Source organism: Gracilinanus agilis, chromosome 6 (genome assembly GCF_016433145.1).
Source record: "Gracilinanus agilis isolate LMUSP501 chromosome 6, AgileGrace, whole genome shotgun sequence".
Lineage (NCBI taxonomy): Eukaryota > Metazoa > Chordata > Mammalia > Didelphimorphia > Didelphidae > Gracilinanus > Gracilinanus agilis.
Genome location: NC_058135.1, coordinates 286,779,090 through 286,803,249, shown reverse-complemented (window position 1 = coordinate 286,803,249; position 24,160 = coordinate 286,779,090). Strand labels below are relative to the sequence as shown.

The following is a 24,160-nucleotide window of genomic DNA, read 5'->3' as shown; positions in this document are numbered from 1 at the left end:
GCAGCCGTGGCCAATGTGCTCTCCTTCACCTTCGAATGCTGCTTAAACCTTTCCTGGTCCCCAGCCCCCCCCTGCAGGGCCTTTCCTCTGACATTGCCTTCTGGGCACAGTGTGTCTCCTTTACAAATGAGCAGGGCCCCTGTGTTGGTGTGGCCAGTGCCAGGTTTGGGGTAGGCCCTTCAGTGCTGGATGACAGAGAGGGAGCTTCAGTTGGCTCTCAGGTACCCATCTTCGATGATCCCAAGTCTATCACATGTGGTCAGAGTCATTCCTTTGCAGGTGACTGCCAGAAAGTTGGCAGCTGGCAGTTGGGTTTTGAAGTGCCAGGGGCCATCATCTAAGTTATTAGGAACCTGAAGTTTCAGAGCCGTCAGCTGAGGTCCAGAAGATGCAAGCAGACATGTGTAAGCTCAGGAAAGTGACTCCTGAATCCAGGGCTTCTTGGGGCCAATTGGATCCGTACACTAGAGACTTAATGTGGGTGGACTAAAGGCCGCCAGACCCTGCTTGCTCCTGTGTGTGTGTGAACTTGTCCTTGGACACAGATGACCTCTGCCTAGTGTGGGCCTAAGGGGTCACCTCGCTGCTCCTTGGGGCTTCTCCAGGTAATCCTAGAAGTTGGTGCTTCTATGCTGGGGTTCCAGAGCGGGGATGAGAGTTATCCCAGCGACCAAGGCAAACCCCGATCAAGGCAGCCTCGTGCTCGTGTTGGTGCCAACTCTTAGGCCATATTGGGCTAGCTTCAGTGAAGCCAAAGGCCAGTCAGCAGGCTCAGCGGGGCATTGGGGAGAGCATCGGACTCAGATTCTGCCTCCGAGAGCTGCTCACTAGAGGATGGTGGACATTCCGTAATCTGTGAGTTGTGGTTCCCTCCTGTGCTGAGGGAGGGCAGTGATGCCTGGCGCCCGTAGTGCTCTCATGCCTTGCAGAGATGTGGGAAGGCCCTGAGGGAAGAGGGAAAGCCTTGCTCCCCCTTGAAGGGAGGCGGCCGCCCGCCAAGGTCAGCTGTGAGATGTGGCCTGCCTCTTCCAAGCTGGCGGTGCCGGTGTGAAGAGAGAGAGATGCCTCTTCATGGCCTCCACTGCAACTAGAGCCATCGCTGGAGTGCGCATGAAAGCTGCTCAGTTCTGCGTCCTGCCTCCCTGGCTGTGGCTCAGCCCCTGGTGGTGGCCGGTGCAGTTTCGTGGGTCGTCACCTTCCCCCTCTCCTGCCCCCAGGAGCCATGGTTGGGTGCCGGATCTCCCAGAGACTTGGGGGGGTTGGGATACCCATCTGCCGCCCTCTCACTCCCAATACGCACATGTCCTCCAAGTGTGTGCTGGCTGGTTGCTGGCCTGAGCCCCCGGAGCAGGGCCCGTGAGCTCTGGGTGTCTAAATGCTGAGCATTTTGGCCCTTTGGATGGCAGCGAGAGGGGCTTTGGAGACTGGCCCTGGGAGCGGATGCAGCGAAGGGCTGGCGTTGTGCCCTCGCTGCTGGTGCGTGGGCTCCGGCTGGGGCCTCATTCTTCCCGGAGAGCTTCTGGGCTGCTCCTGCGCGCTCTCCCTCTCCTTTGAGGCCGCGGCTCTTCCCCGGCTTCTCGACGTCACCCCTCGTTCTGTGCCCCATGCAGGTGGGGGCGCCATGAATCTCCAGTATCCCAGCCCGGTGCAGATCGTCTTGGTGCACAAAGATCAACATTCTTTTGAACTGGATGAGACCGCCTTGTCCCGAGTCCTTTTACAAGACCACGTAAGGGACCTCGATGTAGTAGTGGTGTCCGTGGCCGGAGCCTTCCGCAAGGGCAAATCCTTTTTACTGGACTTCATGCTTCGCTTCCTCTATTCCCAGGTGAGCCTGAATCCCTTGACGGCGTCTGGGAAAGAGCTTCTTGTGGTCCCTCGACCTTTCCATGCAGGGCCCACTTTGCTTTCCGGTCCTTGTGCTTAAAGGAGACTCGTTTCTCTTGTTGCAGAAGATAGGCGGCAGAATAGAATGGCTGGGCAACGAGAATGAGCCGCTGACAGGGTTTTCGTGGCGAGGGGGCTCGGACCCGGACACCACTGGGATTCAGATCTGGAGCGAGGTTTTCATCGTGAAGAAGCCTAGTGGGAAGAAGGTAAAGGAGAGGAGGGTGGGCACCTCCAGACGCGTTCAGGACTTGGCTCTGCTCTGTTTTCTTAACCCCTTACTTCTCTTGGGCTCGATACTGTGTGAGGGTTCCAAGGCTAGGCCGTGGGGGTTGTAACTTGCCTGGGCTCACACAGCTAGGAAGTGTCTGAGGCTCTACATTTCGTAAAGAGTACTTGTCCAAAATTGTGTGGTGCTGGGGCGGTTTAGTGGCTCAGTGAGTGGATAGAGAGGCAGGTTTGGAGATGGGAGGTCCTGGGTTCAAATCTGGCCTCGGACACTTCTAGCTGTGTGACCCTGGGCAAGTCATTTAACCTTATTGCCTTGACCTTACCTATCTGCTTTGGGACAATACACAGTCCCAATTCTAAGACAGAAGGTGAGGGTTTTAAAATAAAATACAATAATATGAAGCCAGTATAAAGAGGGATGATTTGTCTACCTGCTACCTAAAAAACCCTGAGAATGAAAAAAATGAAAGCAGTATTGCAAAGAATTAGTTATATATGTGTAGTTTTACTGCTATATACTTCAGAAAGTTTGAAGGATTAAGAAATTAAATGAACATTCTTAGTTTCCAGTCCACCCCAAATCCTCATTCTCGCTCTCAGTCTGGGACCTTAGTCTAAGGCCGCCTCAGGGGTGGGCAGAGACTCAGCCTGGATTACCTCATCACCTCCTCAGGAGATGGGCAGATCTGGCTATTTGGGCCTTGGGGCAGAGAGGCCAGCCCTTGTGTGGGAATGCCATTGGGCTCCTCTTCCAGCAGGCCTCTTTGGAGGATCTGGGTCTGCTTCAGAGCGGCTGCTTGAACCTTTGCTCTCGTTCTTCAGTGTCCTGTTTGTATTTTCCCTCGTTTAGGTTGCAGTTGTTTTGATGGATACCCAAGGTGCCTTTGACTGCCATTCAACAGTGAAGGATTGTGCCACTATATTTGCCCTTAGTACCATGACTAGTTCTGTCCAGGTAAGTCACTTGTTTTATGGGAAAAAGGGAAGCATTCATTGGGGTATTTGAGAATGAAGGAATCTCTAGGGTGAGAATCCTCCCAAACAAGGTGCATTTGTGCAGGATAAGCTGTATGTGCAGCTTGGAAAAAGAAAGGAGTGGTTGCTGCTCTGGACACAGCTCTGATGAGTGTGTTGAAGGAGTTGTTTTGGGATGATGCAGGCTCATTTGGGGTTTCTTCAGGTTAATCCTTCTTGTTAGGATGGTGTTCATCTTCGAACTTCTTTTGTTCCAGATTTATAACTTGTCCCAGAACATCCAGGAGGATGATCTCCAACAGTTACAGGTAAGCAGGGCTCACAGAAGTTATTTCCTGAGGGATTTTGTCTATTCCAAGTTTTCACCTCTTTTTGAACAATCTTAGGAGGGTGTTTTTCTCTTAAGAGGTTCAAGGGTGTAAGAAGGTTGCTGCTCCCCTTCCTGTGCCCACAATGGGTGGCAGCATCTCCGGGCCCTGCCCAGCTTCCCTATTTTGAGTCTTTTCACCTGGGGCCTCTGTAGAAGTCACTTGAGTCACCTCGCTCAGCACCTCCTCCCCTCAGGACTGCTTCATCTGTCTCTTCCCTTGTCCCTAGGGTCCTTGGTGGCCCCACTTCTTTCTGCTCCCTGGAGACCTCCCTCCTACACCCGGGTTCTGACCAGGCTTGTCCTCTTCCTCTACATCTCCTAACCTTTCCCCTTCATGGATGTAGGCCATCCCAGTGGCTGCCTCTGCCTCCAGCTGCTTGCTCCTTCAGAATTCCTGACAGAGGTGGTGTTAAGCCATCTTTAGTATTGTCAGGATCGTGGTAGTCTTTTTTTTTAACCCTTGCCTTGTGTCTTAGACTCAATTGTGTATTGGTTCCAAGGCAGAAGAGTGATAAGGGCAAGACAAACAAAGTTAAGTGATTTGTCCATGGTCACACAGCTAAGCTATATCTGAGGTTAGATTTGAGCCCAGGACCTCTTGTCTCTGGGCTCAGCTCTATCCACTGAGTCATCTAGCTGCCCCCTTTAGCAACATTTGATGAATATTTCATGGTTTTTGTGGACTCAGTGGTGACTAAATTAGTTGGGTTCAGAGCCGGTTGGAGAGATGTCCAAGGAGTTCCCAATCCCACATTCTTGTGGTATGAAACCTTGAGTGAGTTTTTGTGTGGACCTGCCTGCCTCCCTGCCCTGTGTGACGTTTTGACCAGTGTCTTGGATAGAGGCTCAGGGGAAATGTTCCCCAAATCCCCAGATTCCTCAGAGCTGGGAGGAGAGCAAATGTCCAGAAGACAGAGCCAGGATCCCAAAGGCCCTGGGCAGACAGACCCAGGCAGCTCAATCCAGTAGCATTCAGTAGGGATAAAGGCCAGTAGGTCTTACTTTTGGCTCCGTAAGTCACCTCACAGACATACAATGGGGCAGGTGTAGCTGGGCATCAGTTTGAACTGAAAGAGATCAGGTGGTTCTGCTGGACCTCAAGCTCTGTCTGTGTCAGTGGTGGTCAGGACTGTCCAGGTCTTCAGGGGAAGACCTTGGGGTGCTGAGGCTAAGAGACCAGGAGTCCCTTGTCCCCTACCTTTCTCGAGCTTTCCCTGGAGCAGCAGGCTGCTCAGTTTTAGGGAGCACAGTTGAAGGAGGCTATTGAAGAGAGCATCCTGGCAGCCAGGGGAAAGCCTGAAAAAGAGGAGGCCAGGGAGGGACAGGATAATTGTGGCTGGCTATTTGTCCAGTCCATTAAGACTGGGATTCCTTTGGGCACGAGCTGGACTTGAGGCTGCTGAGCTCTTGCCCTGCAGTGGTGTGGTGTGGTCACAATGCCCAGGATTTCTTGGACAGATAGAGAAGTTGGGAAGAGGGTCAGCTTTGGGGTAGATGGTGCCGAAATGAAGTCGAGGGACTTGACTTGGGACTTTCCTTGTGGGTCAGAGAGAGAGAGGCTGGCCCTGGGGGATCAAGATGCTGGAAGAGAGAAGGGGCCCAGGTGCGAAAGCCATGGGCTGGGGGAGCAGAGGGCACGGACCTGCTGGGGACGTGGAGGCTCTGACTGTGGGGGTAACTGAGCCTGACCCAGGGGGTGCTCGTGTCATAGGTTGCTGTCATGCCGTCCTTTGGAAGGGGGAAATTGGGCCCTGACTCTGCCAACCTCAGCCCCCCTAAACAGGGGTTCAGCATAGCTTCTACATTGTCCTGCCCCGCCCAAGTCTCTTTGCCTGTGTTCCATCATGTCATCGGCCCACAAATGTTTAAGTGCCCACCATGGCCAGGTGCTGGGGAGAGAAATATAAGAAGGGAATAATCCCTTGTGGCAAGGAGGTTCCATTCTGTCTGAGGACATAAGTTCATGTTCACATGTGTGTGGCCAAATGTGCATATTCCTAGTTGAGACAGGGTGGTTTGGGAAGGGCGGGCGGCCATTGAGGGAGACTGAGATCAGAAAAGGCAAGGTCAGGAGGGATGGCTGGGGCAAAGGCACAGAGGTGGGAGAGAAGAACAGAGAGACCAACTCACCTGGATCCCAGCCAGTGTGTGGGAGGAGTGGTGTCCCACTGAGATTGGATAGGCAGCTTGGGACCAGGGTGCAAAGGATCAGAAGAGTTCATAGAGGCAGAGGAAGGATTGGCTGAGGGAGCAGGGCATGTGTCCAGGGCTTCTCTGAAGGACATTGCTCTGACCAGTGGGAGGCTGAACACAGGCACAGCAGTCCCCTCAGACCCTGGATCCCTTCTCTAGTGATTTCTCCTTTGTGTCCTTTCTCCGGGAAGCCTGTTCCACTCCTTCCCTGCCCACCCCTACCTTGCTTGGGTTCTTTGACCCATTTTATTTTATTTTAAAATATTTTTTCCATGGTTACATGATTCATTTTCTCTCCCTCCTTACCAGCAGTTCCACTGGGTTATACATGTGTTACCACTTAATATTGATTTCCATATTATTCATTTTTGTAATAGAGTGATCTTTTAAAACCAAAACCCCCAATCCTATACCCATATAACCAAGTGATAAATCACATATTTTTCTTCTGCGTTTCTGCTCCCACAGTTCTTTCTCTGGATGTGGAGAGCATCTTTCTCCTGAGTCCCTCAGGACTGTCCTGGGTCATTGCATTGCTGCTGGTAGCAAAGTCAGTTACATTGATCGTGCTACAATGTATCCGTCTCTGTGTACAACGGTTCTCCTGGTTCTGCTCATTTCACTCCGCATCAGTTCATGGAGGTCATTCCAGTTCACATGGAATTCCTCCAGTTCATCATTCCTTTGAGCACAATAGTATTCCATCACCAACAGAGACCACAATTTGTTGAGCCATTCCCCAATCGATGGACACCCCCTCATTTTCCAGTTTTTTTGCCACCACAAAGAGCACAGCTATGAATATTTGTGTACAAACATTTTTATCTCTGGGATACAAACTGTTATAAGGAAATAAGGAAATGAGCAGGAGCTGCTGAAAGGCAGAGAAGCAGAAGATTCCAGAATTCTAAGGGAGTGACATATATTTCAAAACCTAGTCGTGTTTTACTGGATCAAAGGGCAGGCAGTCTTTTAAAGCCCTTTGGGCATCATTCCAAATTGCCTTCCAGAATGGTTGGTTCCATCACAATTCCATCAGCAATGCATTAGTGTCCCAATTTTGCCACATCCCCTCCAACATTTATCACTTTCCTGCCACATTGGCCAGTCTGCTAGGTGTAAGGTGGTTCGTCAGGGTCTTTGACCCATTTTATTTTATTTTTTTAAGTTTTTATTTTGAATATTTTCCCATAGTTACATATTTCTTTCCCTTTCCCCCCAACCCCCCTAAACCCCCCTTAGCCGACGCACAATTCCACTCTTTGGCCCATTTTAGAGGACACCTGTGTGGTCTCTGCCCATGGCTGGGATGTCTTCACTCCCACAAGTCATTGTTGGTCATGCCGGCCCATCAGTGGATCCAATGAAGCCTGCTGTGTGGCAGGCCCTGCCCTAAATGTGGGGATGCGAAGGGCTAGAGGGGGACCGTGGGAGGTGCAGCTCTGGCTGCTGGGACTTACACGTTGTTGTCCTTGTCCATTTCTTTTTGGAAGCTCTTCACGGAATATGGTCGTCTGGCATTGGATGAAATTTTCCAGAAGCCCTTCCAGGTATGGCCCTTCCCAGAAGTGCCCTCCCCCACCCAATCTGTGCCCTTAGGCCCACTTTCCCTGGGGCAAATGGTTCTCAGCTTTTCCCCACTCCTCACTGTGGACCAGGCCCCTTGCCAGCCCGTGGGCCTTGGCCACTTGGTCTGTAGCCTTAGGCCCTGGAGGGAGTCCATAGACCCTGCTGCTTCTTGCCTGGGATTTTCAGATGGGGAGATCCTGACGTGTCTCGGCGTGTCCTGGGCGCTGATGCTCAGAGTTAGCACCCGCGTAACACCCAGCTCTTCACTGACATTGTGGCATCTGCCCTGGGAGATGGGTGCAAAGTGATCCCCATTTGATGGATGAGGGAAACGAGATGCCCAGTGGTTTAGGCCTTTCCCGGGGTCTCATCCGCCTCAGGCCCAGCAGCCGGTTAATTTGTACAAGGCTGGGTGCGACCCTCTCCTGGCCTTCTCTCCCCGGCAGACGCTGATGTTTCTGATCCGAGACTGGAGTTTTCCTTATGAGTACAACTACGGCCTCAAGGGGGGAATGCAGTTTCTGGAAAAGCGCTTGCAGGTAACTCACATTCGGTCCTGGGCATCCCTCAGAGGACCCACGTGGAAGGTGTGTGTTTGTGGGCCGCCCTGGGCCAGAGTGGAAGACAAGGCTGTGGACCGGCGCGTGTGCCCGCAGGCCCTCGGCCTTGGTGCTCCGCCTTGGAATAGTCTGAGCAGCCCCTGACGGCGGCGTCCGGTGCCTCCTGGCCAAGGTGTCCCTCCCTTCCTCTGGCCAGGCGCCAGGCCACTTCTTGAAGTGGCTCACAGGGGCCCTTCTCCCTCGGTGGCGGGAGCCTCCCCCCACCCCACCCCGACACCCCCTCCCATGCTGAGCTCCAGCCTTGTCGTCTTTGGGCAGGTGAAGGAGCAGCAACACGAGGAGATCCAGAACGTCCGCAATCACATCCGCTCGTGCTTTAGCCGCGTCACCTGCTTCCTCCTCCCGCACCCCGGCCTCCTGGTGGCCACCAACCCCACCTTCGACGGGAAGCTGAAAGGTTCGTTACACACTTGTGCATGTGTGTGCCTTCTGTAAGTGCCCCGGGCCCGGCGGCTGTGCACATACGCACACACACTCCTATACATGCATGTACATACATGCAGAGGCAGGTGGATCCTTTCCCTTGTCCACAATCACACACATACACACCCCTGGAGGCAGTTGCACACACACGTGCACACACACACAGTGCACTTTCCTGATTGACTGAAGGCAGCTTCCTGGCAGGCTCAGGCTCAGGGCCGGCTCCTTCTGGTCTTGGGTCTAGTCCTGTTGGGCTGTCTTGGCAGAGGGACACTGTTTATTTTTTTGAGTTCATAACTGGGGGCAGCAGGGGTGAGGGTGGGGAGCTTGGAGGACAGAGCCAGGCCTGGAGGCAGAGGTCCCGGGTTCCAGTCTGGCCTCCGAGCCTTCCCAGCCGGGTGAGCCTGGGCAGGTCTCTTACCCCACAGCCCAGCCTTGAGCACAATCTGCCCTGGTGCTGATCTGGACCTGCTTCTAAGGGGGGCGGGGGGGAAAGCTTAGAAAAGGTTTAGAATTGAAGGAGACGCCAGGCTTCTGTCTGGGCAGCACAGAGCTGTAGCTTCCTCCCCTCTCAGGTCACGGCTGCCCTGGTGTAAAGCCTGACTGTCCTGGCTATTTGCCCTGTGGCTTGGCATGGACATGAGGGCCTGAGCCTTGCCTTTTGCCATCTCCACCTGGGGAAGTCAGCGGCTTCCCCGGGTGGAGATGGCCCACCTGATTCTTCCCGTCTGGAAAGCAGGGTCCTGGGGGAGACCCACATGGGGGAAGTTAAAGAGGCCTGGGAGGGAGCAGAAGGTGCCCCACAGCTCCTGACCATCTGGCTGTGTCTCATCTCCCTGAGGGTTGTTCCGAGCTCTGGGCTGGACTGGGGCTGAGACGTGGCTGCCTTCTGCTTCTACTGCCCCCTGGGAACCAGGTGGCTGGACATCGGCTATTGGTTATTGTAACCTTAGGCTGGTCATCTCACCTCTGGCTGCCTTAGTTTCCTCAGCTATAAAATGGGGCCTGAACCAGCACCTACCTCGGAGGCTTATTGTGACAGTCAAATGAGCTAGTATTTGTACAGGGCTTGGCATGGGGCCTGGCACAGTATAGGTGCTTAGGAAGTAGGTGCTTGTTCCCTCCCTCTCTCCTTTCCTCTCTCCCTCCCTCTCTCCCCTCCTTCCTTTGTTCCTTTGTTTCTTCCTTTGTTCCTTCCTTCCTTCCTTCACTCCTTCACTCTTCCCCATGGAAAAGCAGTTTGGAAACACACCAGGCTCAGGGAGTGGGCTGGATCACTATTTTCATTGGTGCAGGGAATGTCCCTCGGAGGAGACTCCCTCCCCCAATGTGGGTCAGCACCCCTCTGCCTGCCTGTTGGCTCTGCTGTGGCAGCAGGGTGCCAGCAGTTAGAATGAGCCTTTGGAACTCTCTAGGCCTGTATCTTGCTTCTTCAGAGACCTTAGGGGCTGGGGAGGCTTGGACCCCCGCTACAGAGCCTTAGACTTGTGCTGTGCCCTTTGGGCTGTCCTGTGGGTGCTGGTTGTCATCTGATGAATGTGACACAAATTGCCCCAACTTGGGTCAGGGGGAGGTGAACAGGAGTCAGGCCAGAGCAGGGCAGGGGTCTTGCCGCCTCTTTCTAGTGCTCCGGGTTGGGACTTGAGGTAGCCGGTGACTTACTCTGGCCTTCTCTCTGGTCCCCCGGTCAGACATCGCTCCTGAATTCAAAGAACAGTTACAGGAGCTGATTCCGTTTGTGCTGGATGAGAATAACTTGATGGAAAAGGAGATTAATGGTTCCAAAATCACCTGCCGTGGCCTGTTAGAGTACTTTAAGGTAAATGCAGCTTCCCCCTTGGGGGCCCTCTGCCTGCCTTCAGATAGGTGTTCTAGATGGGTCTCAGAACCATGAGTAGCCATCAGGGGGCAGCACTGCCCCGAGAGATGAGCTGGGAGGAGATGGAGTTAGCAGGGGCTTTGCCCTTTCTCCTGTCCTAGAGCTGGCCAGTGGCTGCTCCCCCCAGGCACCAGGGGTGCAGGAGGGGCTAGGCTGGGGTCTACACTGTTAACTCCTGAGGTCCCCGAGTCATGACTGGTGTGTGCCGAGCCCAGGCTCTGCCGCAGCTTCCGTGAGCAATGCCCTGATGGTGCCCGCTTTTGGTCCCAGCTAGAGCCGGCCAAGGGCTGGCACGATCTCTTCAATCTTTGTGTCCCCAGGCCTACATCAAGATTTACCAAGGAGAAGACCTGCCTCACCCCAAATCCATGCTGCAGGTAAGCCATCCCTTCTGGGCCCTCCTAAGAGAGTGAGCCCCATCTTCTTAAACCTGAGAGGTGGGCTCTCCTTGTCTGCTGTGCCCTGAGAGACGGACATGAGACAGTTCATTCTCAGGTCCATCTCACAGGAATGTGGGCTCCTGAGATCCTCCAACTGTCCCTATTGTGTGTAATGTTGGCATCAGGCAGAATGGCAGCTCCCCACTGGAATCACAGGGTTGGAAGTTGGCAAGGGAAACCCAGTGCTCGTATGGGCGGCCCATTCTTTGGGGAGCTCTCGCTGCCCAGCCAGGTATGGACCGAGTCTTTGTCCATCATTCTTCCTCATTCTGCCCTTCTGACCAAGTAGGACCGGCCCGACGTTTCTTGTACCAGGTTTCTGGTTCAGAGCACTTGTCTTCTCGTTTTCCCTTTGCCACACTGACCGTCTCTCGATCCCCCTTCCACCGGTCTGGTACCCTTCTAGTTCCGGCTCGCTGGTGGCCATATTAGCTGTGGCTACCAGGTGAGGCTCCATCCTCAGAAGGAAGCTGACCAGTGAGTGAGGTGGACTGCAGAGGGGCCCACTCGTCTTGCCAGGGCTCTGTGATGTCACTGACCATGCACATGCAGCCCTCTGGGCCCGAGCATTCTGTGTCGTGCAGCTCCCATCGGTGTCTTCTGGCATTTATCAGGTGTTTGCAGTGTGCCCGCCTCAGGGCTTACATCCTAATGGAGAACATGGCACACGATAGGGAGCCAACAAGCAGGGGAGGGAGGAGTGTGCCCAGTCAGTGCAGGGCTGAGGGAGAGACAGCCTCCAGAGGGAGGAGAACCGGCTGGTCCTGGTGCCCTCCTTACGGGGGAGGAGGAAGGGGACATAGCCAGCGTGGCTGCTGGGCCTCCTCCCCTCTGCAGCCATGTCAGGGGTAGCAGTGGGTCACAGAGGTGGTCTGAGGTTTGCAGGGCCATGGCTGCATTTTATTTTTTTACTTGCCTGTAGAAACAATTTTTGACTATTGATATTTGACTTTTTGCGATTCAGATTCTCTTCCTACCCTTCCAGGGCTTCTGGCTAGCTGGACCAGTTGCTCTTTTAGAACCTGCAGACACCAGGGTACTCTGCTTCTCATGGGACTGGGAAGATGAGCCTTCTGTGGACTGCCAATTAGTCAGGCATTGTTTGTGTGCCCTGGCTGTTTGGCCTGCACACATCCTCAGGTGCCCTGCTAGGTGTCATGTAGCCAACTCTCCATAAACACGGGCTCCTTTGATAGATTTGGTTCTCAGGAACGGTCTGTGTCAGTCACCTTTTGGAGACTTCTCTCTGCCTTTGGCTTCTTCTCTTCTGGGTCCTGGAAGAAATGATCCCTTTAGCCTCCATCACTCCTCAGCCCCCAGGTTGGCCTTAGTTTAACTCTGCTGCCTCCTCTCCTTGCCCAGTTGGGGCTTCACACTGGGGCCTCATTCCTTTTTTGGCCGCCACACCTGAGCCCTCCAATCTCTTGGGGGGGGGCATCTCTTTAGCCTTACTTCCTCCTGTCTGAAGACCATTTCCTTTAGCCTCTTCTTCCTGTTCCCTCCCTACTCCCCGATTCTTGCCATGTTCGGGCCTGGGCATTTCCTTTAGATGTTGCCTGATACTCAGTGCTCATCTTCTCCCAACTTCAGGCCTTTGGCAGACTCTGTGCCAGCTGTCCTTTTCTCAAGCCATTGATCAACAGGGCCCCGCAGGGTAGGGACAAACACAAAGCCCTTGGGCACTCAGCCTAGCACTAGTAGTCCCCTGGCCTTCTCCGAGTCCCCAGAACTATCCCTGCACCCACGGTGTCCATCAAAAGGGCAGGAAGGGTACGAGCCTACTCCACATGGCCTGTGCCCTCCTTCATCTAGGAGTCCTCTGGAAAAGGGAGGGAGGTTACGAGGGCAGCTAACAAGCTGAACAGCTCATCCTGGTGATCACAGCTGCCTTTTTATATCCCCAACTCCCCCTCAGGTATGCTCTCCCATCTAGGACCCCTCAGACTTCTCTTATTAGCGCTGTATTCTCTTTCAGTTGCTTATTGTCTTTTTGTTCTGATTTTTCTAGTCTGCAAGGCACATTCCCTCCCCCCTCAAATATAAATTGGAGAACATTGTTCACCCATACACAGAAAAAAATATTCCTTACCTTCCGTCTTAGAATCAAGACTGTGTATTGGTGCCAAGGCAGAAGAGAGCGGTTAAGTGACTTGCCCAGGATAACAAGCTAGAACATGTCTGGGGCCAGGTTTGGACCCAGGACCTCCTGTCTTTATCCACTGGACCACCTGGCTCTGAATATTCCTATTTCTTTTTAAACCCTTACCTTCCATCTTGGAATTAACACTGGGTATTGATTCTAAGGCAGAAGAGTGGTAAGGGCTAGGCAATGGGGGTCAAGTGACTTGCCCAGGGTCACACAGCTAGGAAGTGTCTGAGGCCAGATTTGAACCCAGGACCTCCTGTCTCTAGGCCTGGCTCTCAGTCCATTGAGCCACCCAGCTGCCCCCTATTCCTATTCTTCATTAGCAATCTACTTATATATTATCTGTTTCCTACCTTTTGGGCTTTTATCTAACCTGTAAGCCTGAATATGTTCAAGTTTGTAACTCGGGGACTGAGCAGAAGAAAGCCCGTTGGACGCAGGGCACCTCAATGACCAGACTTTTCCCAGAGGACCTAGAGCCCCTCGTTGCCTCAGTGGCGTTAGAACTTCTCTGTGGCTGCTGAGCCCATTCCTCCTGGCTGCTTAGAGCTGAAGTCAAGGATGGTGTGGCCTTGGTTTGGGGAGGAGCTTTATGAAAAGACTTCAGAGGGCGAGTGCTTGTTCTCTAAAACAACATGTGGGCCTTCCTCCATTAGTGCAGGGTAATTGAATGTAGATTGAGAAAATGGAAAGGGCAGCCTTTGCCCCAGCTCTTTCACCTGGTGGCCTGCTAAACTGCCAGACTTTGAGTCAATCCTGGGCATCAGTTCTAAGAAGAGAGCAAGAGCTGGGCAGTGGGGGTGAAGTGACTTGTCTAGGGTCACCCAGCTAGGAAGGATCTGAGGTCAGATTGGAACCCAGGCCCAGCTCTATCCTCTGAGTCCCTCAGCTGCCCCCTAACCTGCACGTCTTGATATAAATCCAAGTTGCTGTTAGGGACAACAGCTGGCCATTGATGTTTATCCAAGAGGAGGGCTGGGAAAGCAGGTAAGAGAACTGGCTGCCAGGTGAGCGGAACCAGGAGGAAGCTGGGGTGAATCTTGGTCTGCAGCAAGGTGATGCTTCTAGGGTGGGTGACCCTGAGCAAGTCACCTAACCCCCATTACCCAGCCCTGAGTGCTCTTCTGCATCGATTCTAAGAAGAAACCAAAAGGCATGTTTTTGGATGTGGCCCACAGGGGTTTGTTGGATTTGACTTGTGTGTATTCTGTGGAGGGGAGAAAGGAAAGCTCACTTGAAAAAAGCGTGATTGAGAAAGCCAAGCTGATTGCCGCCATCTATGGAGTAGGGGGGCCTCTGGGGGCACGGGGGCTAGGCAGCTTCTCTGTGCTTGCTTTCAAGGCCACAGCGGAAGCCAACAATCTCGCGGCTGCGGCATCTGCCAAGGACATGTATTATAACAACATGCAGAAGGTAGGTGATCCTCCCCCCCAGCTAGCTTCCTCTTCTGCTGGGGTGGCAAGGGGGAGGCAGGTGGTGGTCTTGGGGTGCTGGAAAATCAAGCTTGGCCTGGAGCCGCTCCAAGAAGTCCGAGTGACCCATCAGTGGCCTCACAGACTGGCGCCCCTTCTCCCGGCTTCCAGGCAGAAATGTCTTGTTTCCCTCTTGATTAGTGTGAGGTCTCCATGGGGTTCCTTTGATTGGTTGGCGTGGGGTCCCCAGATTGATCAGCATGGAGTCCCCCAATTGATTGTTGCAGGGTCCCCCGATTGATTGGCGTGGGCCGGCTTCTTCTCACAGGTCTGTGGAGGGGAGCAGCCATACCTGGCGGCCGAGAGCCTGCAAGAGAGGCACGATGAATTCAAGAAGCAGGCCCTGGAGCATTTCCAGAAGAGCAAGAAGATGGGGGGCAAAGACTTCAGCCGGCGCTACCAGAACGAGCTGGAGAGGGAGATCCAGTCGCTGTACGTGCACTTCGTCAAGCACAACAGCAGCAAGAACGTCTTCAGCTCCTTCCGCACGCCAGCTGTGCTGTTCAGCTTCATTGTGTTGCTCTACGTGGGTTCGGGCTTCACTGGCTTCCTCGGCCTTGGCAGCATCACCCAGCTCTGCAACTTGCTGTTGGGCCTACTGCTCCTGGCCCTGGTGGCTTGGGGCTATGTGCGCTACTCAGGCCAGTACAGTGCGCTGGGCGGCGCCATCGACTCCAGCGCTGCCTTCGTCCTTCAGCAGGTGAGTGCGGGAAGCCCCGGGCTAGGGCCCGCTTGGAGGCCCTGCTCTCTCCAGAGGGTCCCATGGCATGGAAGCCTTTGGAGGAGCTTCTCCCTGGGTGTCTTTAGGGATGCCCTGAACCAAGGTGGGAGCCTGGCCCCCATAGCTTGTCTGGGCCCAATGTGGCTCGGGCGGGCCCAGGAATGCCGTCCTGCTGTTTTGGGCTCTGCTGGGGGAGTGACTCTCTTGCTTCTCCCCGTCCCTCTCTTCTTGCTGGCCCTGGAGACTATACAGAGGCAGAAAGGCAGCCTCGATGCTCCTCGTGTCCCCTAGGAGGTGGGGGTGCTGCAGCTGTGTTCATGTTGCGGGGTTGTCCTTGGGCCTAGCCTTCCCTGGCCTCAAATTGCCCTGGGACCCTGGCAGGCCCCGCTTGTCAGGCTTCAGATTTGGGGGTGGGAGTGTGAAGTAGAAGCCTCCCTCTAGGGGCAGCTTCCTCCTCAGCTGCCTGGGAGCCCCTACGGCTCCCAGGCTGGGCCACGCTCTCCTCACTGCTCTCCAGGCTGGTGCCCGTGGCGCTCTCCTCACTGCTCTCCCAGGCTTGTGAATCCGTGTTGTTAACTGGACTTTTTCAGGCCACCTCTTGCATGGCGGATGCCATTCCTGATGGCGAGAACGATGAGGAGGTGCGCCCGAGACCACCCGAGGACAAGAAGAGCCAGTAGAGGTGGAGACGTGGCCCGAGCACAGCAGGACCGCCACGACTCTCTATGGCAGCCAGACCCCACTTGCCACCCTGGAAGAAGACTCGAAATTCAGTGCTGTAATAAACGGAGCAGACGTTTGCCTGTGGCCTAAACCCACCTCCAGGCCTGTTGGGAGCCTTTCTTTCCTTTCCAGTAGAGGTCCCAGCCCTCGTCTTGTTTTCATGTTATTCCACTTTCCTCATGGCACTTTAGGGGGCTGGGGGTGGGGGAGAGCAGCTTGAAAAGCCCTTTGTACCACACAGTGCCTTCTCAGGCTGGACTCCCTGGGAGCAATGCCCCGTCCCAAAGACTTTTCTCTGAGAGAGTTTGAAAGTGGGTGCCACGGAACGCTGTGAGACTCTGCCCGGCCAGCTGCTGGGGCCCTGCTCCGGAGGGCACACCCAGACCTTCCTCAGGGGTGGGGAGGCAGAGCCTCACCACCAGCTCTCCTGTAGCCTAGAGCACCCCGGATCTGGCCACGGGAATGTGGGCCAGCCGCTGGCGGAATGAAGAAATCCTCTGACGTTTCACCTGAGCTTGTGCCTTGGTCAAATTGACTGTCTCATGTAGTTGAGATAGGAGCTTTGGTTCTAAGTTTTAAATTTTATTTGAAAATAACTGCATTCTCACAGAAGCTGCATCAGAGCAGGCCTTTCTAAAGGACCTGGCGGAGAATCTTAGCAAGTCGAGCCCCCTTCCGACGGTGCCTTGGCGGTTGGAGGCTCAGTGGGCATTCATTCCACTGTGTCCCTGGGACCAAGCAGCTGCTCTCTACACCCCTCCCCCCCATCCCTGCTCCCATTCCCTCCTGGCCCTGTGGAAGAATGTAATTCTGGGAGACCACAGGGATTTGGACTCCTTTGGCCCTTCCTCCTTGGAGAGTGGCAAGTTGCCTTTCAAAGAGGTCCCGGGGCCCCGAGTCCACGAGAAGATGGGCTGTGGCTGGCATCACCAAGCATTCCATCTGACGTGGGGGACAGGAAATATTTGGGATCTGATTAGTTGTCTTTCTCCACTTTATTATACTAGATTTGAAAATGCTGGCTTTCTCTGAGGTGCCTCTGTGTAATTAGACCCACCTCCACAAGTCTTGATTTTCTAAAATTGTGTTGGATTTTGGGCTACTTGGAAAAATGAGATACTGTTCTATGCACGTTCAGGCAGAAGGAGTCTTTGGTCACCTGGTTCTGTCTAGATTTCTGAATCCTGGCTCTCAGGGTTTTGTCCTCTCTTAAGGCCTGGATTAATTCCAAGTATTTTGATATCTTCCAAAATCAAATGTGCTGACCCATGTAGAGTGCTTTGTAAATGGTAACTGTTCTGGTGGCCTTGCGTCTTAGCTTACCATCTCAGGGTTTAGTTTATGCATTTGGAGTCAGTTGGCATGAAAATAGGGAGATGCCAGGCTGTTTTCAGAATTCATCTACTGGCCTTATCAGCACTCTCCAGCCTCTGTTTTTAATAAAGGGACTGGAAATTGGCAGCTTCTGAAATCTGCTGGCATTTTCCGGGAGCCCCTCTGGGCAAACTGCCCTCATGCAGACACCCTGACCTTCCGGTTTGTTATAATTTGAGAGAAGCTTTGCATCTTGATGTAGTCTGCAATCAGATTTGTGGGTTCCTCATCCCCCAGACCAGTCCTCAGGCCCTGAAGTGAAAGGAAAGTCTTGTATTCATTTGATCTTTGATGCAGTGTGTGATACAGCAGAACCCTGAGAAGTCATCATTTATTAAGTTAAGGAGGGGGATCAAGTGTCCGGCTTCCACTTGGGTCTGCCTTTACTTTTGTAGAGTCTGTCTCTTAGCTTGGCCGGCTTGGGCAGAGTCCATATAAGTGTCTGGTCTCCCCCATGAGGAGGTGGACTCGTTATTTGACATTTGAATCTTTTTTGCATTCTCCCAGCTTGGGGTGGATGGTGGACCAGTTGTTTCTTATCAGAGAGGTGGGTGGGCCAGAAGCAGAAGGCCTTGATGCTCAGGGCAGGCCTTTGCTGGCCTTTTCACACACATGTCCTTCAGCACATTCCTTTGATAGGTTATTAAGCACAAATGGAGATGGGACAGTCAGGAAAAGGCCATCTCTCCTAGTGAGAGTGTTCTTTAATGCTGACATCACCTCTCGTCTAAAAATCAAGAGAAATTAAAATTAAGTTGTGCCGGACACAGGGCCACGAGGCCCACTCAGTTTGGGGAGAGGGGACTAGGGTGGGAATCGTGATCATGTCCTGGGAACCGTGGCCTGGTTTAGTGGACAAGTTAGAGCTGTTGGTCTGGACCGTGGGGCCTGCGATGTTATTACTGACTTTGCACTTTGTAAGATTGCCTCCATGTTTTTGTCCGTCTCCTTTTTTTCTTTCTCTTTCACAGAAAATAAAATGCTTTTAGCAGAGAAACAAGCAAAGGTGCCCCTGCCCGGCGGGCTCGGCTGTGCTTAGCATGTGGCCGTGCTTGGTTAACCCTGAACAGAGGCCGGCACATCAGGTGCTTGTTTTCTCTTGGACACACATTCCCACGAACTCACAGAAGTGACCATTCAGGTGGAAGCAAGGAGATGTATTCTTGGATTTTAAAATGTTTTTTAAAGACTCTTTTGAATTAATGTCGTTGGTAGCATATAGAGCACTCTGTTTAGGTATCTGCTGGCAGAAAAGTAGTAACAAAAAGCCAAAAAGAAGCTCCATGGGCTGGTCCTTGAGGGAACCGATCTCTGGTTAAGTGGTGCTTCCTGCCTCAGACTCTGGCTCTGTGGCTGCCTTGAATCCCACAGGGCCATTAATAGACCACTGGAGCTTCACATTTCGAAACAGGAACTTTTTGTTTGACTTTGAAAGTCATCTGGGAAGCCGGAGGCGAGGTCTTCAGGTCACCTAGTCTAGGGACCCAAGAAGAGAGAACTTTGATTAGAAAAGGTGTCCTAGTGCCAAATAGGATTGATTGGTAACCAGCTTGGGAGATTGGCAGCCCTGCTGCAACACCTCCTAGGTGGCCTGGGCTGCACTGTCCTGAGGAGGTCAAATGTGCTGGCATCCTGTGTCCAGTCACTGACTGATGGCAACAGAACTGGGAAGTTGATTAAAATCAGCCCAGACTACTATTTTTTTTTTTTAATTAGAAAACAATCTGAATTCTCTTTCTCCAATCACTAAAACACTGAAAATATCTCTCCAGATCCAAAATAGAGATGAGATTTCCAGAATCAGGGGTAAGAGGGTCCCCACATCTTGTGGCCTGGCTTGGTTATTGTGGCTCCTGGGAGCTGGACCTGCCAGCCATGTAGCTCTGAGGGTGGCAAGACTATGAAAAAAACATTCCTTTCTTGACTAAGATTACTGTTTTGTGACAACCCATGTGGGAATTCCATGTGCCAAAGCAAAGAATGCGCTTCATCTAGTTCCCAAAGATTCCTGACTTAGGCTTGGGCAGAAGGGCTTGCTGGTCACCCACCAGTCCCCAAGGGGCTTCCGCTCAGACCCCTGTTGTGTTTGTATTGTGGAGCTGTTGGTCAAGCACCGACTCCCACCCAGCTGTTTGTCTGTTTTTTCATTTGTTAGCCTGGAAAAGTGCAATCAGATGAGTGTATCCATCCACCCATCCGCTGGACTCTTAACAAAGCGTGCGCGTCTCTGTATCACATACACCAAGAGTTGTGAGATTATGTAATGGAATAAAGACCACACCATGACTTCAAATGCATTCTGTCTTTTCTTCTCTGTTGGAGGCTCACTTCTCAAAGAAACTGGGCCTTTGCGGGAGGTCTGGAGGCTGGAGCCTAAAGGCCGGATGCCCAGGAAAGTCCTTCACCCCACAGTGGGTCACAGTTCCGTCCTCTATAAAATCAGACACTGGAGTTGGTGATCTTAGATGGCATGTCCTCTTCCCTACCTGACCCATTATGGAGCTACCTAGCAGTCGTCACCCAGGTTGCTGGGCATCTTTTAAAAATAGGAAACAGGAAGTTTCCTTTGTAGTTTCTTAGGAGCCCGTAGAGAATGGTTCGTTGGATGGCTCCTTCAGATCCAACTGAGTGTTTCTATTCTCACAGAAGAGCAGTCTGACACATCATTCTCTTGGTGGAGCTTGAGCTTGGCCTTTGGAGGGTTCTTGGTGGTTGGAGTGGGAACGTGTGGAGAGGTTGGACAGAACTTTCCGGAGCTTGAGCCAATAGTAGGAAGGCCAAGTACCGCCCTCCATTTGCCTGTCCCTCAACTTCCATAATGCTTTCAGGATCCCAAGGCCCTTAGTGCTTCCCTGGAGTTGTGCAATGGAAACCCAGCTGCTCCACTAAAGCTATGAAGTAAGAAATGGGTTAGGAGTGAGACAGCCCCCTCAAAATGGCCCCCTGGACCTTTGGCTATACAAATGACTGGCCAGAGGTCTCCAGAGCATTTTCTGTGCCCGGTGGAGAAAAGATTTTGGGCCCCGTTGTCTTCTACTTACTTCCTGAAGAGAGAGGGGTCCGCCGATGCCTTGAAAACAACAGCACTCCAAGGTAGAGATTTAACCCACCCACATAGGCTGTTTGGTGGTTTCTTTTAAGGCACCTGCTTTAGGAAGACTACATTAAGGTGGAAAGAACATTGCCCTGGAGCAGGGGTCAGCAATGTATGGCTCTCGAGCCCTATCTGGCTCTTTCTGCAGGAGCCATAAAGTCAATTTTTTTTTCAGGTGCTGTTACAGGAGCGGCGTGAGCACTGCACGGCTCTCACGAAATTACATTTTAAAAAATGTGGCGTTTATGGCTCTCACAACCAAAAAGGTTACCGACCCCTGCCCTGGAGAGTCAGGAGCCCTGGCTTCTAGCCTCCACTTTGAACTTGTGTTAGCAAATCTCTTTCTCTGGGCCCCAGTTTCCTCCCATGTAAAGTAAGAGTCAGACCAGGTGATCTCCTCTGCCAAGTCTTAAATTCTACTCACTAAATTTTGGTGGCTCCCTCTTGCTTCTGGAATGAAACACAAGCTCCCATTTAAAAGCCTTTATGATTTGATTTCAGCTTATCTCGCTTGTGCCAAACACTTTTTGTGGTGCCCAGGGCCTGACCTCTCTTATCCCACCTTGGTGCCTTTGTGAAGGCCGTGTTAGGCCTCCTCCAAGGCCAGAACTCTACCTACTGGACCAGCTTTCTACCTGATATAGGGGCCTTGGAGCTAGGACCAGCCTTCAGTGTCAAGGTGGTAGTTGTGGTCTTTATAGTGGATTAGAGCAGCTCTGGGAGGCAGGGAGGAGGTGAGGCAGAGGTGGGCACAGTGCCCTAGATGACCTAGAGCTAGCCTTGTAGGAACAGGATTGCAGGGAGGTGAAGATGGTCACTGGTGGTGGAGGACAAGGACCCCTACCTTAAAGGTAGAGGAGGGTCTCCAGGAAGGGAAGAAGGCTGCCCCATTGGATAGACTTCAAAGAGCGCTAATTTAATTGGGAAATGCTAATAATTATTCCTTTAGCAGATCCCCAATCTTGACGACTTTGTGGATGCTCTTGGAGTGATCCTTGACTTGGAAAATTGACCCAAGGGTAACTAAACTAGGGATGAAGCTGGTCATACCTAGCTAGATTGGTCCTTTGGTGACAGCATGCAAAACCTTTCTTAGTGGGTCTTTTCTACTGGAGACATTGCCTCAAATACCCCACATGTGGCACCTCCATACTGAGGAGGCAAAGAACAGCGGACTCACTGAGCATCCAGTCCAGCCTCTGCTCAAGGACTGTTAAGTGAGGGGGACCCTGCCACCTCCTGAAGCATCCCATTCCTTGGCATGTTTATCCTGACTTCCAGCCTTATGCCTTCTGCCTGCTGGCATGAAGCACTTGGCAGCTTTTTATACCCTCAAAACCTGCCATGGTGTTCCCCATCGGCTGCTTCTGGCTCATCGTCCCTGGATTCTCATGGAATTGTGGAAGGCATGACATCTAGGGTCACACAAGGTCCCAAGTAGCTGAGCTGTGGTTTAGATCTGGACCCCCTCACTCCAAATGCAGTATTTTTCCCACTCTGAAAGGGTCCCAAGGAGATTAGAAAACTGGGCCAAATTTTAGATGAGGTTGATTAGAAGTAAATGTAAAATTTTCCTCATGGTTCAAAAAATCAATTTCCCAATTGTAAGAAGGGAGAGTTCTGGTTCACCATTGGTTTTCTTGAAAAAGATCCAGGGTCCTAGTGGACTGCAGATTCCTCATGAAACCAGAGCTTGACCGATGGGCAGCTAAGGATGCTCATGCAGGGTCAGGTTGCTTTAAGAGAGGTCTAGTGGCCAGGACTGGGAATTGGGAAAGAGGCTCTTCTAGACCCAGTGTATTGTCTGCTCTGCTCAGGGTCCATCTGGAGCCCTAGATTGTCCAAAGGAGGGGAGTGAGGATGGTGTGGGGCCTGGGGACCTCCCTATGTGAAGATCAGGTAGGATAGGGCATGACTCAGGGGCTAGAGGTCTGTACTCATGGTCTGGAAGATGTGAATTCAAATCCTTCCTTAGCTGTGTGACCTTGGGCAGGTTATTTAACCACCTGGAACCTCAGTTTCCCCATCTGTATAGTGAAGATCATTATACCTATAGCTAATCACAAGGTTGTGGAAATAAGATGAGACCACACCTGTAAGTAAATCACTTTGTTCTGTGTAAGGTCAGGACAAGGCATTTCCCCTCCTTGGGCCTCCATTTCCCCATCTTTAAAATGGGGAGATTGGAAGGTCTCCTCCTGTCCCAGACCATGATTCCATGATGATTCTTATTTTCATATGAATAGCTTGGAAAACACAAAATTGGGGGGGGGGGGGCTCGGACCCTTTCGGGGCCTGTCTGATGGAGGACGGATTGAGAACTCTTTGGGGAGGCCAGTGGAGGCTGGATGGCTATGGGGTGGGAGTGGGGGTGGGGACTTTCCGGCCTTGAGGGCTGCTTGGAGAGGGGGTGAGATCTCCGTCTTCAGGAGTCTTCAGAGTCGATAATAGGAAGCGGATAACCCAGGTCCGATTCGTCGGATAAGCAAGCTCAGGAAAACGTGGGTAGAAATGGAGAAAAGCGCCTGGAAGTGGTCAAAAGGAGAACTAAAAAAGCATCTCCACGCGAAGGGCCTTCCACGCGCCTCCCCGAGAAGTCTTTGGGGCGGGAAGGTTCCCGGATCCCCACTTTGGAACGAGCAGCCCGGCTGGGCAGCGAGGAAGGGAGCGCCGGCTTCCGGGGAGAACCCCGCGGAGACCATCCCTCCGCCCCTTCCTCACCGCCCAGGAACACCCTTCCCCGCCCCGGATGGGCGGAGCCAGGACGAGCCCACCCATAGCTGCTGGTCCCCGACCCTCAGGCGGGGCGCAGGGGGTACGCGTGTGCTTGTACGTGCCCCCGGATGCTCCAAGGGTTAGATGACTGGAAGAGGGTCCTCGCGACCCCCCCGATGGGCTCCCAGGGGGCACCAGCAGCCGTGCCCAGCCGTCCCCTCCCTCCGTCGGTGGGGGGTGCCCTTGCCCAGGGAGCGCCTTGGGGCTGAAATCAGCTGCTCTCTCGTCCCAGGCGGCTGTAGCCGGAGAGCCCTGGGCTGGGCTGGGTAGACGCCTGCGCCCTCTCCTGCACAGGTGGCCGCGCTCCTCCGAGGTCAGTGTGGTCCAATCAGGGAGAAGCATCGCCCCGCTCCCTGCCCGGCCTACCAGGGGGAGGGATGGGGCACAGCTGGCCCTGACCCGAGCCAAGTCTGGGCAGAGCGCCGGCTTGGAATCGCCTCGGTTTCCCCCTTTGCCCCGCTGCGGTCCCCGCTTCCCGGGATCGAGTCTAGATTCTGGCCTTTTCTGTCATAGGAATCCCCTCGCTGCCAAGAAGTGACCCCCCAGCCCCGAGGATCCTGCGCGGCGGACAGAGATGCAGGTGGGGATCCGCGCCGGGCTCCGTGGGGTGGGCTCGATGGCGGAGGGGCTCAGCTAAGGTTGTGGGCCGCCGAGACCCTCTCTGCGGGGCTCTGGCCCGTTTTCCCGGGGCCGCCGTGTCGCTTCGCTTTGTTTACGGGGCCAACAAGACCACCAGCTGCCCATTATTCCGGGGAAATAGCCAGAATGCCTTTGTGGGCTGGTGCGGGAGACAATGGGGCCTTAGAAAGCCTCGGCCTCCGGCGGGGCTGGCAGGGAAATCGAACTTTCCTTTAGAAGAAGCCAGAACGGGGGCGGCGCGGTTCGGCTCGTCCCGGCTTCCCGGGATTTAGAGCCCAAGCCGGCCAGGACCATTGGGTGTAGCCCAGAGAGAGCCAGCCCTTTCCAGCCCTTCAGCTTTCAGTTTTGTTTCTCTTCTGGAGCCTGGAAAAGAGACTTTGGATTTTAGAAAAACGAAGCCCCGATCTGAGGCCCGAGGGGGAGCCCGAACCAGCCGGGCACAGCTGGGGGAGGTGGGAGTGCCTTAAAGCACAGGATGTGGCCCTGGGGGGAGGCTGGAACCCAGGAGGTGAGAGCCGGGGACTGGGTGAACCCTAGAACCGAACGTTAGAACACAGGATGTCAGCGCTGAGGGGGAGGGTTCTTAGAGCACAGCGTAACAGAGCTGGGGGGTCTTTAGAGTTACAGGA

At 53.3% G+C, this 24,160-nt stretch overlaps 2 protein-coding genes across 3 annotated transcripts in view; both read left to right on the top strand.

The window, feature by feature from the left end:
• The first annotated feature begins 1,474 nt into the window (after window positions 1-1,474).
• On the top strand, window positions 1,475-19,316 carry ATL3 (atlastin GTPase 3). Its single transcript, XM_044680191.1, has 12 exons — window positions 1,475-1,828; window positions 1,953-2,096; window positions 2,969-3,073; window positions 3,351-3,401; window positions 7,150-7,206; window positions 7,672-7,764; window positions 8,104-8,242; window positions 9,960-10,087; window positions 10,468-10,524; window positions 14,075-14,146; window positions 14,474-14,905; window positions 15,517-19,316. The coding sequence occupies exons 1-12, from the start codon at window positions 1,622-1,624 to the stop codon at window positions 15,604-15,606; spliced, it is 1,575 nt and encodes a 524-aa protein (XP_044536126.1). The 5' UTR covers window positions 1,475-1,621; the 3' UTR covers window positions 15,607-19,316.
• A 3,598-nt stretch (window positions 19,317-22,914) lies between these two features.
• The window catches only part of LOC123251459 (phospholipase A and acyltransferase 3-like), a 22,511-nt gene continuing 21,265 nt past the window's right edge, over window positions 22,915-24,160 (top strand). Inside the window, exons 1-2 of one of the 2 annotated variants that reach the window (XM_044680718.1) lie at window positions 22,915-23,205; window positions 23,406-23,472. In XM_044680718.1, the coding sequence (XP_044536653.1) occupies window positions 23,467-23,472 (6 nt within the window). In that variant the 5' untranslated portion in view covers window positions 22,915-23,205; window positions 23,406-23,466. The other variant, XM_044680717.1, reaches the window with a different exon arrangement.

Coding starts and splice junctions, on each gene's coding strand:
- ATL3 (XM_044680191.1), top strand. CDS start 1,622: ATGAATCTCCAGTATCCCAGCCCGGTGCAGATCGTCTTGGTGCACAAA. Junction 10,088..10,467: donor GCCTGTTAGAGTACTTTAAG/GTAAATGCAGCT, acceptor TTGTGTCCCCAG/GCCTACATCAAGATTTACCA. Junction 10,525..14,074: donor ACCCCAAATCCATGCTGCAG/GTAAGCCATCCC, acceptor CTTGCTTTCAAG/GCCACAGCGGAAGCCAACAA.